At 40.1% G+C, this 16,241-nt stretch overlaps 3 protein-coding genes across 12 annotated transcripts in view; all 3 read right to left on the bottom strand.

Annotated features, from left to right (window-relative positions):
- The window catches only part of LOC127650628 (NACHT, LRR and PYD domains-containing protein 3-like), an 857,046-nt gene that overhangs the window by 244,319 nt on the left and 596,486 nt on the right, over positions 1 to 16,241 (bottom strand). The window lies entirely within an intron of this gene.
- Positions 1 to 16,241, bottom strand: part of LOC127650638 (protein NLRC3-like) — a 228,532-nt gene that overhangs the window by 157,936 nt on the left and 54,355 nt on the right. The gene's annotated exons all lie outside the window — the stretch shown is intronic.
- On the bottom strand, positions 3,919 to 7,445 carry LOC127650642 (uncharacterized). Its single transcript, XM_052136210.1, has 4 exons — positions 6,771 to 7,445; positions 4,970 to 5,138; positions 4,652 to 4,785; positions 3,919 to 4,465 (listed from the first exon to the last, which is right to left on the bottom strand). Exons 1-3 carry the CDS (start codon positions 7,363 to 7,365, stop codon positions 4,656 to 4,658), a joined length of 894 nt encoding a protein of 297 aa, XP_051992170.1. The 5' UTR covers positions 7,366 to 7,445; the 3' UTR covers positions 3,919 to 4,465; positions 4,652 to 4,655.

Raw genomic sequence — 16,241 nt, 5'->3', positions numbered from 1 at the left:
AATAATGCTGGCAACTTTGGTTGCCAAACAATTCTGTAAAAAATACATTAAAACTGTAATCACCTTTACAGAGCAGCATGTAAGTTTTACATTTTAAACTGGTATATTTAACAATTGATTTCAGCAATATTGACATGGCCATAAAGTTATTGAACAAATTCCTGCAGTAAGAATTACATTCAACCACTGTTTTTTAACATAAAATCCCATTTGATTTCACAAAAAAAAAAAAGATATTTACGTTATTTCACTGTGAAATATTCATTGTGTAACCATTTTTTTTGCTGAATTTGTATGTAGATTCCACTCCAAAAATGTGGTTGCCAGAACAATTCTGTAAAAAATACATTAAAACTGTAACCACCTTTACAGAGCAGCATGTAAGTTTTACATTTTAAACTGGTATATTTAACAATGGATTTCAGCAACATTGACATGCCCATAAAGTTAATGAACACATTCCTTCAGTAAGAATTACATTCAGCTGCTGTTTTTTAACATAAAAACCCATTTAATTTCACTGAATTTGTGAAATATGAATTAATGGTTAATGAACAATGTTCCATCATTGGACCCCTCCTCCGCCACCTTTGCTGCTTCCCTACCTGCTAGCTGCAGTGTTTCCTTGGCAGTAGGAGATGCAGCATATTGGGTATTGAAATATTCACAGGAATCCATAGAAATGTAATTCATGTTTTATCCAATATTAGTTGCAGATGTATAGTCCATTCTTATTCACACCCATTGAACCAACAAAGAAAATGCAAACATATAGACTATTGTGTAATTCTTCCATTTTTTCCATATTTTGTGTAGTCATTCTATATCAGAACCTCTGACATACAATCCAAATAGTCTACAAGAAACCTCAGAGTATTACCTTTCATTTGACACCAGGATTATGCTTCAAGGCTTTTTTATTGTCAGTATGCATTTTGTGTAACCAAAAGTCATATGGAGAGTTTTTCCATAAGGGATTTTACAAAACGCACGAGCATACTTTGGCAAATAATGGTCTAAAGTACTCATTTTTCATTCTATATTGATATACTTTTCCACACGGCTTCACAAGACTGGTGCTAGGGCTCAGAAAGCTTAAACTGTTGAATTGAATTGGTTAAAAAATGTGTCAGCCAAATGTAATGTAAATGCTTCTAAAATCATCAAGTGACCTAGAAGGTTGAAATGTGGTCAGTTCAGAGTTGCTTGTAATCCGGCAGAAAGGAAAAACAATATTCTAGCCTCTGTAAGTCTGTGCCAGTACTTCACACAACTATTCTGATTGTTTCCTAAGAAACTACAGGGTCTCAGCTGACATAAAGCATTTTGAAGGTAGGCCCCAAAAGAGGTGGGAACAGTGCCCTCTGAAGTAGGCACAGTATCATTTTGGGGAAAAAGACAAAGTTTTTTATTTTTATTAAATGTTTATTAACATTTTAAATATTAATTAACATGTCAAGCATGTACAGTAACTTGCTCAAGAGGAACAGGTGGTTGAACAAATGCCTTTTGAACTGTTGAAATCAGAAATATATTTAAAGGGATAGTTCACTCAAAATGAAAATTCTGTCAGTAATTACTCACTCATGTTGTTCCAACCATGCAAGTCTTTCGTTCATCTTCGATCACAAATTAAGATATTTTGATGAAATCTGAAGGCAGTCTCACTCTCCATAGGCTTTCAGAGGGACCCAAACCGCCGCCCAGAATAGTTATTAAAGCATCGTTACAATAGTCCGAGTGACTACAGTGGCTCTGCATTAGTTTATCAGCGACGAGAATACTTTATGTGCGAAAACAACGACTTTATTCCACTATTCATTTCCTCTCTCTGGGCCTCGAGTGAGTTCACGTGAGTGTTTCAGTGCAGCGCTTTGTGCTGGCGCCACCACATAGACTCACCAATGGCTGATGCTGGTCATGTGTGTGATGCGTGGTGACGCCAGAACACAGAAGCGCCGGCGCTGTTACACTACGTGAACTCACTCGAGGCCCAGAGAGAAGGAAATGAATAGTGGAATAAAGTTGTTGTTTTTCCTCGACATAAAGTATTCTCGCTGCTTGATAAACTAATGCAGAGCCACTGTAGTCACTCGACTATTGTAACGATGCTTTAATAACTATTCTGGGCCAGCGAGTTTGGGTCCCTCTGAAAGCCTATGGAGGAGTGAGACTGCCTTCAGATTTCATCAAAAATATCTTAATTTGTGATCTGAAGATGAACAAAAGACTTGCATGGTTGGAACAACATGAGGGTGAGTAATTACTGACAGAATTTTCATTTTTGGGTGAACTAACCCTTTAAAATAAGTAGTTTAGAAAATTTGAAGCAATGGCTTATATGTTGAGCCTTTACAAACTTTTGCTTTTGGTGTTTGAGATACATCAAGTATTATTAAGAACAGCAAGTTAGGTTAACAATATAGCACCCTTGAAAATAACATTAACATAGTAAATGTTTAAACAAACATTATTTGGATGGGAGCTTCTTGAGGAAGGGTTGGGGGTAGATGGTGCCTGATCTCCTGGACTCATCATCATCGTGAGCCCTCACCCACGTGAGACAGAAAAAAACTTTTAGGCCTACACCGGTTTCAAACATCCTGACCAAGTCAGTATTCGCAAAGTGCTTTTAGACTACAGATACATTTTGAAAAACACATTGAAACATGGTTTAGCAGGTTTTAAAAAGATGGAAATACATTAGTCTTTCTCTCCTCTCCTGCCATAGGCTATTTCAGCCTCTTGAGGAGGGCACACAGCATTGACTTCACACACACGCGACGCTGATTATAGCCTATTGAAAATTTTGACTCCGTAATCCTATGCTTCACAAATTCGCTCAACCAGCTAAGTACTGTCAATATTTTTGGGTAGCTGAAACTTAGCTGCGCACTGATGCGTTGACTCTAACAGCCCCTGCGATATCTCCATGAAACTTGTCTGGCCGACATTAAGTAATTTTTTTATTATTACAAGATGTTAAATTTAATGTTAAAGGTCCCCTGTGTAACATTTTCAGTTGTTTGTTAACAAAATCAACATTTCCCATTCATAAATGTGGCCCCATTCATGTTTAATTACCACCACCACTAATTTGAAGCATACATATTGGCTTAGAAACCCTTTATTTACATCTACATAGCGCAGGGGCTGACTCTCGATGTACGTATGCCAATGCTAAATACAGCTCGGTCTTTGGTGTCTGCAGAATTTCCCTACATTCAGCAAAGGTAAGTTACTGAACTCATTTTCTACAAGCCACATATCTTCCTAACATTCCGACATTGAATTGTATTTTCCAACAAAATAATCTGGGGAGTGGAGGGTGCTTGCAGTGGCAAAACTAGGATAGTTGCTACAATGTTGTACATGATTGCATACGAGCCAACAACAATATCTTAACGATGTTGTGGAGCTGCAATATGGCTTCTATATGTTGCAATGTGGTTGCTAGGTAGCTTTAAACGGTTGCTAGGGTGTGGTTACACAGTTACATGTTGTTCTGGATGAACACTATACTGTATATATAATTATCATAGGATTGGCAAAGGAGAAAAAGCAGTAAAATATAAATGAACCATGATGAGCAATACATTTGTTACTGTATTTATTATTCTTTGTTAATAAAAATACAGCTGTTCGCTTATTGGGTTTAGTTGTCGCTTTCAGCGCTTGTTCCAGGAAGAGCACGCCCACAACAGTCACACATTCTGACAAGCACGCATCCGAGGTGGCGTTGATGACACGTTGTATTAGTCGTTTGATTATTAAATAATTTAATTTAATTATCAATCACATCGAAACATCCTTACTAGCCCTTTATCTAGATTAAAAACCATTCTCATTAATTTGGTGAGGAACAGCGTTTTGAGCAGCATTTGCAGACCCTGTCATGCTGTTGGCTATATGCCACTGCAGCAGACGCATATTGCAGTATTAAGGTTAACGATTAATCGATTAATTGATCGTTAATTTAAACAACGATCGATCATGGGAATTTGTGAAAATTGACATCCCTATACACAACATTATATTAATATTTTGTTATTGCTTATTCAGAGAAAAGTTTATGTTTTGACGAGCCTAGGAATCCGGAACTAGTGCCAGTTTTTGATATGCGACAGTTCCCGTAGTTCTAAAAGAGGCCGCGCTTGAGAGGTTGGTTGCAATACAACACCTAACCACTAGATAGGAGAAATTCTTACACAGGGGGCCTTTAAAATATGTAAATTGGGCATTATCTCTAATAATGTACTAATTTCAGGGTTCCTACACGTTTTCCTTTTCAAAATTCCATACTTTTTTAAAAGTTGAACAAGAACTCTTACATTGTTAAACGTCCCGCCACTCGTAGTCTGCCAGGTCTGGGATCAGAGTGAGTACGCGAGGGTTGACCTGCATGTGGGCTGTACTGGTCTTCTCCACTTTTGATCCCTTAACAGGGTTAATGGAGAAGAAACATCTAGGGAAGAGGGTTTGAGGAAAGAGAAACAGATTTAACAGAATAATATAATCATAAAATCATTCACATCATAAAAGAAAACAAAATATAAATATTTCCCTCAGACCAAAGTCAGGAGGAGTTAGTTATTCAATAAAGCAAAACTGTTGGGCATCCACTTTTTAAAAGTTGAACTACAACTCTTACATTATTAAACGTCCCGCCACTCGTAGTCTGCCAGGTCTTGGATCAGAGTGAGTACGCGAGGGTTGACCTGCATGTGGGCTGTACTGGTCTTCTCCACTTTTGATCCCTTATCAGGGTTAATGGAGAAGAAACATCTAGGGAAGAGGGTTTGAGGAAAGAGACAAACAGATTTAACAGAATAATATAATCATAAAATCATTCACATCATAAAAGAAAACAAAATATAAATATTTCCCTCAGACCAAAGTCAGGAGGAGTTAGTTATTCAATAAAGAAAAACTGTTGGGTATCCACTTTAAAAAAACAAACAGGGCGTACCTCTGAAGAAACTCCAGGGTGGATGCGAGCTTTGATGGGTAATGAATGTTATAGGAGTAATAACTTCCAAACATCATGCATAATGACTGGATGAAGGTTGTCATTTGGTCATTTACAATAACTTGGTCAATACTAAGCATCATTCTTCTGGCAGAAAAACTGGACTGTCCTACAAGAACACACAAAAACAATATTGTTAACATTTAACATGAAATTATGGGGTAAGAGACAGGGAGGGGTCTACAAAGAGAGATGGGATGGGTGTGTAAGAGAGAAGGAAAGAGAGGGTAAGCAAAGGAGTGAGAGAAAGGGAGAGGATGGAGAGTGAGAGGGAGGGAGATAGAGTGAGGAACGAGAAGGGACAAAGTATGTCTGAGAAAGGGAGAGAGTAAGAGGATAGGAGTGAGGGATACAGTGAGCGCAATAGAGGGGAGGAAAGGAGGGAGAGAAAGTGTGTGTGGTGGTGGGGGGTATGAGGGGGAACAAGTGAGAAGAGAGGGAAAGAGAGCAAGGGAAAGGGGGAGAAAGTGTGCAGTGTGTCTGTGACAGAAGGGGAGAGAGAAGGGAGAAGACAGAATGAGAGGAAAGTGAGGGAGAGTGAGAGAAGAAAGGAGCAAGAGAAAGTGAATGACTGGGGGGAGAGGCAGAGATAAGAGTAAGGGGATGGAGAGTGAGAGCAAGAAGGAACCAAAGCATAGAGAGAGTGAGGAGGGAGAGAAAGAGCATGTGTGTGGGGAGGGCAGGTGGAAATAGCCTGGCTCTGCCTGTCTACATTCTTCCGCTCATTTAGTTTTAAGGAGACTCGGTCAATTTTACATTGAGCTAATTTTTTGTAATTTGAGTGCTGTCAATACAGAGAACAACGACAAAATGGTGTTGCCTACACGTGTTATTTCTTTTAATTGCACCTGTTGACTTCAATGGGCAGTTCAACCTGCTTTAGTTCTTACATCGTGATGTCATATGTCAGCATGTGAGTGATCTTTGAGTTAACAGGTGACTGACTGTAGATGTGAAGATATGAATAGATGTTATTTCAGCCAGCGCAAATACCTGTATTTACTTCCTGTATTTGGTCGAAGTCCAAGTAGTCGATTGTCGAGTTCGTGCGCGTGATCATAGGTAACTAAACCTATGCGCGTGATCTCAACAATCGACTACTTTGGACTTCGACCAAATACAGGAAGTAAATACAGGTATTTGCGCTGGCTGAAATAACATCATTTTTATTCATATCTTTCACATCTACTGCAGTCAGATTCACCCGTGTTAACTCTAAAAGAATCACTCACATGGCTGGGCACTTGTAATGACACATCACGGATGTAAAGAGGCTAAAAGCAGGTTTAAAACGTGCCCCATTGAAGTCAACAGGGTGCAAATTTTAAAAAGAGAATAACACAGTGTAGGCAACACCGATTTTTGTCGTTGTTCTCTGTATTGACAGCACTCCAAATTTACAAAAAAAATTAGCTCAATGTTAAAATTGACCGGAGTTCTCCTTTAAGTTGCAAGCTTATCGTTCTAGTTGTGTCCCCCGTGGTTAACATATGTCATTACCAAACATTAATGAAACTCCAATGATTTCAAACTTCAGACAAGCGTCCACCAATCAGGAAATAAACGTTTGCCAATGGATCTAGGCCAGACTCTCTGCAAAGTCAGAAGAGTCTGGTATCCAGGCTAAGATGGAAAGGCTGAGGATAGAGCAAGATAGGTAGAGAGAAAGGAGGGAAAGAGAGAGAGAAAGGGGGGAAAGAGAGAGAGAAAGTGTGACAAGGGTGGAGAGATAAAAACTTACCACATACAACTATCGTGGGAGTTAAGGCAACTTCTGCGAATTCCACGTCTTCGGCCAGACAGGTTTCATCTACGTAGCAAAACATGACCTCCTCCTTCTCATCAAAGTAGGCCAGGAGAAGCAAGACCATCTCGATGACATCTGCAGAAGACCCTGTGTGTTCTCCCCTGATGAATTCAAGCTTGGCCGTGGCTTGGCACAGCTTTTTGTTCTTGTTGGCGGCTATTGTTTTCATATAGTTTAGGAGCCTTTTCCCCTTCTGGTCAACATTCTTCAGAAAATCTTCTTTCAGGTGTATTCCTGTCAGTTCCTGAAAGTGTGTGGTCATTCCAGTTTCCATAAACCACCATGGCCAGTCTTCTCTCATTTCTTTAATTGCTCGTCCTTCATTTACTTCTTTTCGTTGAGTGAAATATGTCGCTTTCATGATTGATCTCACCATTTCCAGGTCCTCAGTTTGTTGCAGAAACAGATTTTTCAGCTCATCTTTTTTGTCTTGTTGGCTCTGTGTTGTTTCCCCGAGAGGCAAGAACTTCACTTCCCATTTTATACATCCGTACGTATCTTGAATTGCAGCTCTTTTTGTCTGTACCATCTCTGAGTCTTCCAGTGTGGATTTTCTCTTTGTGATTTTTGGTGTTGTTTCTCTTCTTTTGTTTTCAACGCGATATTGAATTTGTTTGGCTGAGGAATGGTATCCAGCCAATGACATCTCCTCAATGACATCCTGTAAGGATTTGGGGTATCGTGCCACTATCTTTTGGGCTACATCTATGGCGTTTCTTTTACTAATCAAAGCAGAGTCTTTCAGCATTTGCCTCACCACAATCCTGACCATTTCTCTTCTTAAAGCTGGCCTTGGTCTTTGGCCCCTCTCCAGGCACTGCACTAACGCCTCAGGAAAGGAGCTCCATGGGATTTTAAATTTGTCTGTCCAGTCTGGTCCTGCGCCATGATGGGCAGTGTTGAAGGATGAGGTGGTAGAAGGCTGACTGAGGAGATTGGGAGGGTCCAGGTGAATCAGCAGAACAATCATCCTGGTCTTTAAAAACAAAACACACAGCAACAACAGTTAAAGTGTAACTACAGAGAAAATTATCCACCGGGTTTTTGTCTGCATTAAAACACCGTGTTTTACTGTGGAGACGGTATTTTTCGCTGATCAACCACTACAGAGCTTGCTCCGCATACGCTTATAGCCCCAAATCGCAAACAGTGGATTGGCTAAGGGAGGTAAATAAACGCTCCCCATATAGCATTTTTTAACCAGTAATATTGTTCAAAACAGCACCAAACCTCGTCAGTAGCTTGCTCAGTGTCCCTACACATAAAATGAAGCACCAACAACATAGCTATTGGAGTTTATTTAGAAGTTACGGAGCAAGCTCTGTAGTGGTTTGATCAAAAAATACGCTTCGAGGCATTCATGAGGTGTTTTTTTTTTTACAAGATTATTTTTCATTGACACTCACAATGCTTGAGCTTTTAATAGATAATTCCCACTTGAATCTATGTGCACTGCATATACTGCAACTCACATTTAAACTTCCAGAAAGCCACCGCCTTATGCAGCTTGAATCGGTCTTAAGACAGACGATACATCTTCTTCTTGAATAAACTTGAAGTCTTCTGCTGTTTCTATACCCAGGGTCTGCAGTCTCTCTTCAAGCATATTTTTGGACACCTCCTGTAGGTCTGGGCAGACCTCATTAATGGCACCTCGCAAAAATGTCTCCATGTCTCTAGTCTGGGGGAGAAATAAATATTCAACACAGCAACAGGACATTTTCGGACATTGACAGATTTTCCTGAAAGTTAGCATGCTGATTTGGTCATGTGAAAAACCCATGAAACTGACATTTTGCATGTCTTGGATCAATATTGAAGGAGATTAAATGTGGTTCATTTTATTCTATCTATATTCTATTTTATTATCACTTTTTATTATTAAAATCAGGTTAAGCTACATTGTAGGGTTAGTAGTCTATAATATTTATGAAAAATATAGAGTTGAAAAGAGCTTTACGATAATTTAAGAATTATTTCTGTGTGGCTTATAGTGAAGGAAAATAACAAGTTAAAGCCATAGCCTAGTTCTCCCTAATTTTCATTTGACTTTAGACTTTTTTAAGGCCCATCTTTTTAATTCTGATCCAAGGCATGTGAATTTTAAATTTCATGCGTTTCTCATATGACCAAATAAACATGCCAAACTTTTGAGCAGTGGTACATTAAATGCAAACATGAGATCACACTGACAAAACACTGTGTTTCAGAGGAATGACTCTGTGCCCATTGATAATGTATGAAGTCAACGGATAGAAATCTACCAAGTCATTGATGTGAACACACATCATTCCTGTACTTGGTGCCACTACTGAGTACAGGTGGTATTTGGCAAGATAGTCAGAATTGTGTGCGTTCACCACAAAATACACAGCTGCATTTTCTCGAATTAAAATGATGACAAGCTCTGCAAGCTCCAAGCACTCATTTTTTGAGACCAGGAAATTGCCCTTCTTATATGTTGTTCCTTTGTACTGAATTTCTGTGGAAACACTGGTATCATTTCCTGAAAAGTGAAAGTCACAAACTGCATTTTTAATGGCTTCACTGTAGAGGTTGGGGAAAAAGCACAGCTATTTTTAACTTGCAGAAACTGACTACATGCTGATCCTGCTGAAAGATATGCTTGTAACAACTGATGTCTTTCAGACAGAGTTGAGCAGATGTTTTTGAAATTTTTCAAATGCCTTGCACATCTTTTAAAATAGCCATGTTTACTCTCGAAACGCATCGTCCATAGTCTGATCAGGGGACCAAATTTCAAAATCAGAGACGGGTAGTGTCTCAAGTAATGATGTTTAGGTTTTAGAGGAGTGCCTGGAAACAAACTCTTCCTTGACTCCAGATATTCTTGGATCATGATATCCAAGTAAGCCACCTGGCACAATGAAATCTTTTGTGCGCAAACAAGATCAACAATGTCTTTTAGCTGCAAAACTAATTGCCACACATCATCTTCAGCATTTGACACTTTGTCTCCAATTAACACCGGTAACAACCTCAAGAAATTCCAATTCTGGACAGCTTGACCAGACAGTTTTTTGCAGCCAGGTTTGACACAGCATGGCTTAGTAAGCGTATCGGATCCCTTGTATTTGAATTGTTTAATGCGGCGGTTGAAAAGTGAATATGTAAACCATTTTTGCTCTTTATGAAATACTTCAAGAAGAGGGAAACATCATAGGATAAGACACCCTCAAAAATGTCATGGCCTAAGCATGGTGGTAGACCAGGTTGGCATACATGAAACGCCTGCAAACCATTGAAATCAGAATTCAGCTTTATTCCTCTAACAATTGGTCTGTCTTCAGTGAGATCAGCAACAGCAGAGTTGTAATTATCTGGGTTACGTTGTTGCCCGCAAACATTTGGATTAATCAGAAACTCCCTTTCGTGACCTCACAGTACCTGCAGAAGTATTTTGAAGTACTGAAGTTTTCAGTAAAGCCACCAATGTTATGAGAGCCTAAATTATCCCCTGCAATACAGAACAAAGCCGCCTTGACAGTTTCTGCACCTACAGTAATTCCGTTTATTTCCAGGTCTTTCAAATCCGACAACATATCTGAGAAAACACTAGCTGTTCCAAAACGTTTGAAGTCGTTTTCTATGCACAGTAACACAAGGGACATGTGGTCGGTGTTAGACCGTACATGAACAGGTAAATTTGCCACCGAAAAGTAAACAGCAAGAATTTTGTGCTTTTTCTTAGCTGAGCCTAGTGGATTTACAATTTCAAAGGCATCCTGGTATAAAATCAGCTTCAGACATTCTGGATTGTCAATAAAGAATTGGTTCGTCTTAAAAACCTGCCCATCGCTTATGTCACTAAAGACACACGGGTCTGTTTCACAAGACTGAGGCAACACTGAGTTGTTCCATAATTCTGAATCAAGTAAACTGGTCAATGTTTGCTGCACAGGTACGTAATAAGCAAACCTTTCTAACATATTTTCATCATTTCCTAATGAAATTCTTTTAGGTTGAACATATTTAAACATGGAATGGAATGTCTGAGCTCTTGAGTAGGTTGTTCTCAATGGGCCCTTGTGAGAAGCAGAAAACAGATCAGACTCCTTCACACAATCACAGATTTTACTAACAGCATCATCTGTTAGATTCAAGTCATTTTTCAAAAGTAACTGCAGTTTGCTCAAAGTGTAATCCAGGCCTAATTCGTGAACATTTTGCATCTCTTCAACAATAAGCTGTATTGTTGAAGCTGGAATGAGGAGCTCCCTTGCAATTTCAGATACAACAAACAAACATTTCTAAGAAAGATTTCACTGAAATTCGGTGGCAAGTCAGTGTTTTCATCTGCATCATCTAGGCCAGAGCTGTTAAAAGAATCCTCATGTGTTGTGAGAGGAGACTGTGGTGTATTTTCTTTGAACGCGTCACTGATGTTATTGACTGAACATTCTCTATGTTTTCTGGACATGTGTGCCTTAAATGATGATTTCAACGTGAATGCACTATGACAGCCAGTCACTGGACATGCCACAGATCTTCCCTCTGCTATATGCTCATTTAAATGCATTATCAGTTCTTTCACAGTCTGAAACTGGTGCCTACACAATGACATAGCACAACAAAAATGTGTGACAATGGTCGCATTGCTGGATCTAGCAAATGTACACACATTGTGCTTTCGATAGAAATGAGCCTTAAAAGCGGAGTATGTGCAAAATGTCTGCCTGCAACCAGTACCCTCACATTTATACACGCAGCGTGGTTCAGTCCTATGAACTTTGCAGTGCAACACATAACCCTTTAATGTTGCACACGTTTTACTACAAAAACGACAAGAAATCATTTTTTGTCCAGGTTACAAACAATTTCTTGCCATAAGTTAGACCACTTGCTAACTACCACTGATGCTAATTACCCAGCACAAGGACCAGGCCAACGGAACAAACGTAACGCTACTTTAAACAAATCATCAATCCACACAATTTTACCATGCACAATTGGTTGTTTTGCAGTAATAGCGTCAGGCAATCATTTTAGCTGAGGTTGGAAATAACTTATGCTTGAAGACATTAACGTTAGACTCTACACATAACTTAATTAACCACTTCAGCTACATCATGGCGTTGAAAAATCCGGACTAAGAAAATCCGGAATTCAACACGACATAGTGGACGCCCACCGACCTAAAATAACTTCTACACGCTATATATCAAAGACACACTTATTTTGTATCGCTCGCTATGTGTTTTTCCACTTACTTCATCCGCCATAAGTGCAGGCAATCATGTTTCTTCCAGCAAAGTTTCTTCTTCTTTCTAGAAAAGTTTGACTGTGGAAAAAGTTTGAAAACCGTTAGCGTTCGTACAGCCACTGCACCAATCAGCAACCAGAGTTTCGACCACGAGCTTTGCACATGGTGTTAGCATGAGATAACGCTGATCACGCAGTTGTGCACGCATCCTTCACGTGAGTACTCCAGTGGAAAAAACCCTGCGTGCCTCTGTCATTGGGTAGGAGCGGAGGCATGACTTGTGCACGCTGCCGTCACATGCTAACTCCAGTTAAAAAAACTAACAAAAGAAAACAAAAAAAACCCTTGCAAGTGCTTCTGTCTCAGTGCCAAGTTTACAGTAGTTATAGTACCGGTAGTAATAGTGGACATTTATTTATTGTAATTTTATATACAGTATATGTCTAATACTTTAAAAATGTTTTGTTATCTATCAAAATGTTCTTTTGTGATACTGTTCTTGTATAGAAATGTTTCACTAAAAGCTGTTTTGCAGACATTCATTGCAGCCCACTTTGTTATTGTTCATTTAAGACTTGAAGGGGCTGATGTCCTATTTGCAAAGTTTACAGTAGTAATAGTGGACTGTATGTAGACATTTCCATTTTATTTATTCTAATTTTATCTACAGTATATATTTAAAACTTTAAATATTTTTTGTTTTCTATCAAAATGTTCTTGTGTGATAACAATGTTCTTGTGTGGAAGTGTTTGTAGAAAAGCTGTTTTGCACAGAAATTCATTGCAGCCGGCTTTGTTTTTGATGTTTATTTGTGAGTAGGTTTTGTATGAATAACATAAGTCAACATAGCTTTACACATACACACACTTTGTACTAAAGGTAAATCCAAAATAGTGATGTCACTGTCTAAGCAGAGGGATGCTGTGCAACCCTATGGAATATAGTCCACACATGACAAATTAGGTAATAATCAATATTTCAGAATAATTCAAACTCAGATATTGGTGTGTGATATCTGAGTTTTAATTATTTGACTACAAATCTCACCTCATCATTCCTCCCAGTGATTATTTCCAGGATACACTGAGATGCCCCCAAGCTGGCTTCTTAAAAGTAACTAAATATTTAAAAAGAGCTGTGGTTCACGTAGTGTTTTTGCGCTGCGCGTCTGTGTTGCGCGCAGGCCAGCTGACAGTCTTGCCTGGGCCCGGGACAAGATAATCTTAGATGGGCCCCCCCACGCCCAGATCTCTCCTTTTCCCTTGCTCTTCCTCTCCTGTTCCTCTCCTCTGCTCTTCCTCTCCTCTGCTCTTCCTCTCCAGTTCCTCCACCAATTACAATTTTCTAGGCCAATTCTGATTTTAGATCAGAATTCCGTTTTTCTAACCACTTTACAGCAGACTTCCATTTTTATTTATTTTTATAAAACACCATATACTTTTACCCAAACTGAATAATAAAAACACGTTTAAATGGGTACATTTTCTATAAACGTCTTCATTTTCTTTTCTGACATAGCCTACTGCAGTTCTTGTTAAAACACACTAGACATGCAAAATCTGTGCATTTTGGGCACTTTTTGTGTGAAATCATATTTATTTTTTGTCCATCAAAAGTGTGCTTTCACTTTTAATTAAGCATGAGCAAAAATAGACTCGGATCTGGCCCATTATCTGTTCACCGATGCCGACAGTGACGCATTTCAGCCGGCTTTTTATTTATCATCTCCATAGATATATCTAGTAGTACTTCAAATCAAATGACAACATCAAATTTTGATCAGTGGCCAAACCATTTTTGTTTTGGGGGGAGGGAGGGGGGGACTTGACCACTATTTCAAGGACAATTAGGAAGAAAACAAATAAAAAGCTTTTATGTAACTCAAATACTAGATATTTTTTCCACAAATATGCCTATTTTATTTATTTTTTTAACAATTATTCCATAATTTAATGAGGGCCCAGTTCTGGGCCCCCCCCCTACCCTGGGCCCGGGACAACAGACCCGTTTGTCCCCCCCTGTCGGCGGGCCTGGTTGCGCGTCACCACGTAGGCTCACTATTGGCCGACGCTGGTCATGTGTGTGATGCGTGATCACGTGTAACACAGATGCTCAGCGCAAAAACACTACGTGAACCAACTAGAGGCCCAGAGAGAAGGAAATGAATAGTGGAATAAAGTCGTTGTTTTTGTTTGTTTTTGCGCACATAAAGTATTCTCGTAATAATAGACACTCCAGCCCAGTTGGTGGCGGCTGAGTAATACAGAACCACTATTTGTCCAATAACCAACTATAGTTTTTAAATGTCAGGTTGACCTCCCCCAATTACAACTCCCAAGCATCGCCCCCTTCCGACGAACCCACTTTTTGTTCGATAAACCGTAAAAAAGTTTTTTTCACAAAATCCCCACAAGTTTAAATTTCAAGCTGGCCTATCTCTGGAACCAATCCGAGTTGGGGCCCCATACTCTGGGCACACGGGTGCCTCCTAGTGGTCCCCACACACCCCGAGTATGGAGTCCCAACTCGGCTTACTTTTCCAGTTACACCTGGTCAAATATTAAAAATCAAGCTGTTATATCTCTGGAACAGAGTCGAGTTGGGGCCCCATACTCTGGGCACAGGGGGGTCTCCTAGTGGTCCCCACACACCCCGAGTATGGAGTCCCAACTCGGCTTACTTTTCCAGTTACACCTGGTCAAATTTCATGGCTGAAAAAGTTAGGGTTAGGGTTAGTGTTAATGATCAATGTTAAATATGATCACCAAATGTGGTTTTGTTTTATAATTGTACGGACCACGAATATGTCAGACATTTTATTATTGGCTATGTATGTGTCTAGGTTTTTATTTTTATTTTTTTATTTTATTTTTTTATTGTGATTATTACTTCTATTGTTGTCTTATCTTGTACGTAATGTATGGTTAATTATTTTGGCGGGAAGGGTTATAATGGGGGGAAAATTCTAACTTTAATTGTATGAAGCTTTCTGTTAATGCCTTGAAAAAGTTTATAAATAAATGATAAAAAAAAAATTAAAAAAGGGTTAGGGTTAGTGAAAAATTTTGCCTTCGCTCAAGAGCCCGGCACTTTCCGTATGTCGCTCGGGTAGGGCCCAGGGGTCAGCTTGCTGAATTTGGGGCCCCTGGGACCTTTCTGTCAAAATCCCACTCGCCCATTAAATGAATGTATTTGCTATAGTGGTTTCGTGGACACGCTTCGCAATGGCCTATCGACCGGGGGGCGACGTTTTCCGTCTCGCCACAGCCCCCTGGTGCGGGCGGAAAAGTTTGGTGGACCCACGACTTCGTTCAGGGGTTGAAAGGTCGAAAAAGGGACGCTCGTCCGCCAACCCGCTACGCTGATAAGTGGCCCGTGGGTCACTTGTGGGGATTTTGTGAAAAAAACTTTTTTACGGTTTATCGAACAAAAAGTGGGTTCGTCGGAAGGGGGCGATGCTTGGGAGTTGTAATTGGGGGAGGTCAACCTGACATTTAAAAACTATAGTTGGTTATTGGACAAATAGTGGTTCTGTATTACTCAGCCGCCACCAACTGGGCTGGAGTGTCTATTATTACGAGAATACTTTATGTGCGCAAAAACAAACAAAAACAACGACTTTATTCCACTATTCATTTCCTTCTCTCTGGGCCTCTAGTTGGTTCACGTAGTGTTTTTGCGCTGAGCATCTGTGTTACACGTGATCACGCATCACACACATGACCAGCGTCGGCCAATAGTGAGCCTACGTGGTGACGCGCAACCAGGCCCGCCGACAGGGGGGGACAAACGGGTCTGTTGTCCCGGGCCCAGGGTAGGGGGGGGGCCTGCTGAGTGCGGTAAAATAGTTTTTATCACGACAGGAATTTTAATTCAAATGTCTATCAAATAAACTACCCGAATCCCCATTCAATAGATTGCCGGTGGGACCGCGTCCAATTGCAGCATGTTGAATGAACGGCGGAAAAACTTAAAAAAATATATAGTGGGTTATTGGACAAACAGTGGGTTCGTGGGACGGGGGCGTGGCCTGGGAGTGGGTGGGTGGGGGTGGGGTGGGTCCACGGGACGTTTGGTAAATACAGTGGGTTATTGGACAAATAGTAGGTTCGTGGGACGGGGGCGTGGCCTGGGAGGGAGTGGGTGGGTGGGGGGTGGGGGGTCCACGGGACGTTTGGTA

The sequence above is a fragment of the Xyrauchen texanus genome, chromosome 10 (genome assembly GCF_025860055.1).
Source record: "Xyrauchen texanus isolate HMW12.3.18 chromosome 10, RBS_HiC_50CHRs, whole genome shotgun sequence".
Taxonomy (NCBI): domain Eukaryota; kingdom Metazoa; phylum Chordata; class Actinopteri; order Cypriniformes; family Catostomidae; genus Xyrauchen; species Xyrauchen texanus.
The sequence above is the reverse complement of the archived record's forward strand: the minus strand, read 5'-3'. Positions and strand labels throughout refer to the sequence as shown.